Consider the following 2,297-nt stretch of genomic DNA (forward strand, 5'->3'; position numbering starts at 1 on the left):
CGCCCGGCAATCTCTGGCCCTAATCTGAAAAGCCCAGGAGCAGACTCTGGGACGGCCAAGGACGCGCTCTTGGGTGGGAGAGGAATCCTCCTGTGCCTGCAGCCGAAAATCCTGCCTTGCTGCTTAATCTAAAGCAAAGTGGGCACCTACAGCCCCCTGAGAGGGGACAATGCTGCCACAAAGGCCAGTGAAGGCTCCTGCTCCCTTTCCTTGATAAGGGAACAAAGAACCAAGGTCCCCTCCCCTGGGGCTGCAATCCAGAGGCTTCCCTGAGGCAAATCCCGAGGGATGAATCATTAACGGAGCAGGCACCCGAGATCCCACACCCTCTGATCCCCATCCAGCAGCCCAGCTGCCCTTCCCCCGTCTAGGCAAGAAGGGGAACCAGCACCCAAGGGAACGACTCACGCGGATACCAAGCGCTCGCAGATTTTTCCGATCGGGTTTTCCGATCGGAGCGAGCGGAGGAGGGCCCGGCCGGCGCTCACCGTTTCATCTTCGGGAATGGGGATTTTGCTGTCGAAGTAGGTGGTGAAAGGCTCCGAGGAGGAGGCGTCGGGCGGCTGCAGCGGGTTCATGCTGCTGGAAATGGTGCTGACGACCTCCCCGTGCTCCCCAGAGGCATCTTCTGGGGGGGGGGAAAGAGAAGCAGGGAAGCAAGGAGTGAGTGAGCGTCCCTGGAAACACGGAAAAACCTGGCAGAGGCCCGGCAGGACCCACAGGTAGAGCGAAACGGGAACGTCCTGCCCTGGCAGCCAAGGCTAATTGGGCTGTGAAGAGAAAATTAAATGAAAATAATACATCCTGCTGCAAATTCACGCGGGGAGACCTGGCTGCCTCGCCTGAACCCTCTCCCAGGCGGCGAGAGGAGGCCAGCTAGCCGGCAGCTTAGCTATTCGGATTAATTTAAATGAAAAAAAAGCCGTCCCCGGGCGCTGTGCGACGCAACGGCAGCCCCGCTGTAATGATTAACTGGGACCCAACGAGCCAGGCCCAGCAGAAACCCGTGGCTGGTTTGGCACCGGGGCGGAGAGCACTCCCCCAAACTCTGCCGTCGGCGGGACGGTCAGTCCGGGAAGGCCCCTGCTACCCTGCGGAATTCTGCCCCTGTCCCGGCGACGCAGCGTTTGTTTGGACCCGCCCCATCATTTTCCCCTCTCCTAAAGCGCGGGAGGCAGGCGGGGGAGCCAGCCTGGCTGATTCTTCAGGACAATTTTGGAATTTAACCTCGCGAGGGAGGTGTGCAGGGTCCCTCCAGCGCCGAAAATGTGCATTCCCTCAGATTCCCTGTTCGGACTCGTAACCGCGCCCGATCCCTCCCCTGCCCGGCTTCGCCCCGGCGCCCGAATCGAGCCGATACTCACTTTCGCGCTCCCTCCGTGGCATTTTGCTCCAAGAGCTGCGGAGCAACACGTGGCCCCGGCGCCCGGCCTTTCCTAACGGGAGGACTAAACCCAAGGCCGGCTCTTTTACCAAGTTCCCTATTGCATCATCAGAGCAAACCGAAGGCGATTGCTCCTCCTTTTTCCCTGCCTTCCCAACACCCCGCCTGCCGGGTACGGAATGGATCCAGAGCTACCTGCGTGTGCCCGGGGAAGGGGAGAGATTGCTCTGCACACGACGGGCTCGTCCGTCTCGTTAAGCGAGGCTGAGCGAGCCCCGGGAGCTCTAAATCTCCTGCCGGGGTCATCTCAAAAGCCTGCGGGCTCAGGTCTGCTGTGATCACCAAGCGTACGCGGGGGGGCAAACGGGGACGCCGAATCCGCGGGGTGGTGGTTTTTGCAGGATGAAGGAATGGAATTCAATGAAAGGTTGACGCCGGAGAGCGAATCCGCGGTGCCGCAGGGCGAGCCTTACCGTAGGACGCCTTCCGGTCCGTGTCAGAGGTCCCCATGGTGGAATCCTTCCCGTGGCCTGGGAACTGGTTTAGATTGGCCACGTTGGCTGCGGAGGGGGGGAAAAAAAGGTGTCAAGAAGGAGAATAAAAACCTACAAGAGAGGCAATGGCTCTGGTGGGGACGGGAAGGAAGGAAATCTCCGTGCCCAGCCCTTTTCCAGCTGGAAGAACCTTGCAGGGCCAGGAGAGGAAGAGTTTTGCCCGGGCCCTGCTTTGAAACCCCTGTCGCAACAACCTGAGGGAGGGGGGAGCCGATCCACCGGGCAAACAAAAGCGTTTGCAAGCGGCCGGGCTGGGCCTGTTGTGAAACTCCAGCCAAGGAGGCAAGAGAGGAATTTCCTTCATGTGTAAAACCAAGGCAGGATCCCTGCCCAGCACCGTCCCCCCCTGCACCGTCCCT

At 60.3% G+C, this 2,297-nt stretch overlaps 1 protein-coding gene across 1 annotated transcript in view; it reads right to left on the reverse strand.

The window, feature by feature from the left end:
* LOC104127753 (natural resistance-associated macrophage protein 2) overlaps positions 1–2,297 on the reverse strand; it is a 33,481-nt gene that overhangs the window by 6,389 nt on the left and 24,795 nt on the right. Inside the window, exons 3-4 of the mRNA XM_009640450.2 lie at positions 1,858–1,944; positions 489–628 (exon numbers count right to left, since the gene is read on the reverse strand). Coding sequence (XP_009638745.2) covers positions 489–628; positions 1,858–1,944 — 227 coding nt within the window. The remainder of the gene's footprint in view (positions 1–488; positions 629–1,857; positions 1,945–2,297) is intronic.

The sequence above is a fragment of the Egretta garzetta genome, unplaced genomic scaffold, assembly GCF_000687185.1.
Source record: "Egretta garzetta isolate BGI_Z169 unplaced genomic scaffold, ASM68718v1 scaffold626, whole genome shotgun sequence".
Lineage (NCBI taxonomy): Eukaryota > Metazoa > Chordata > Aves > Pelecaniformes > Ardeidae > Egretta > Egretta garzetta.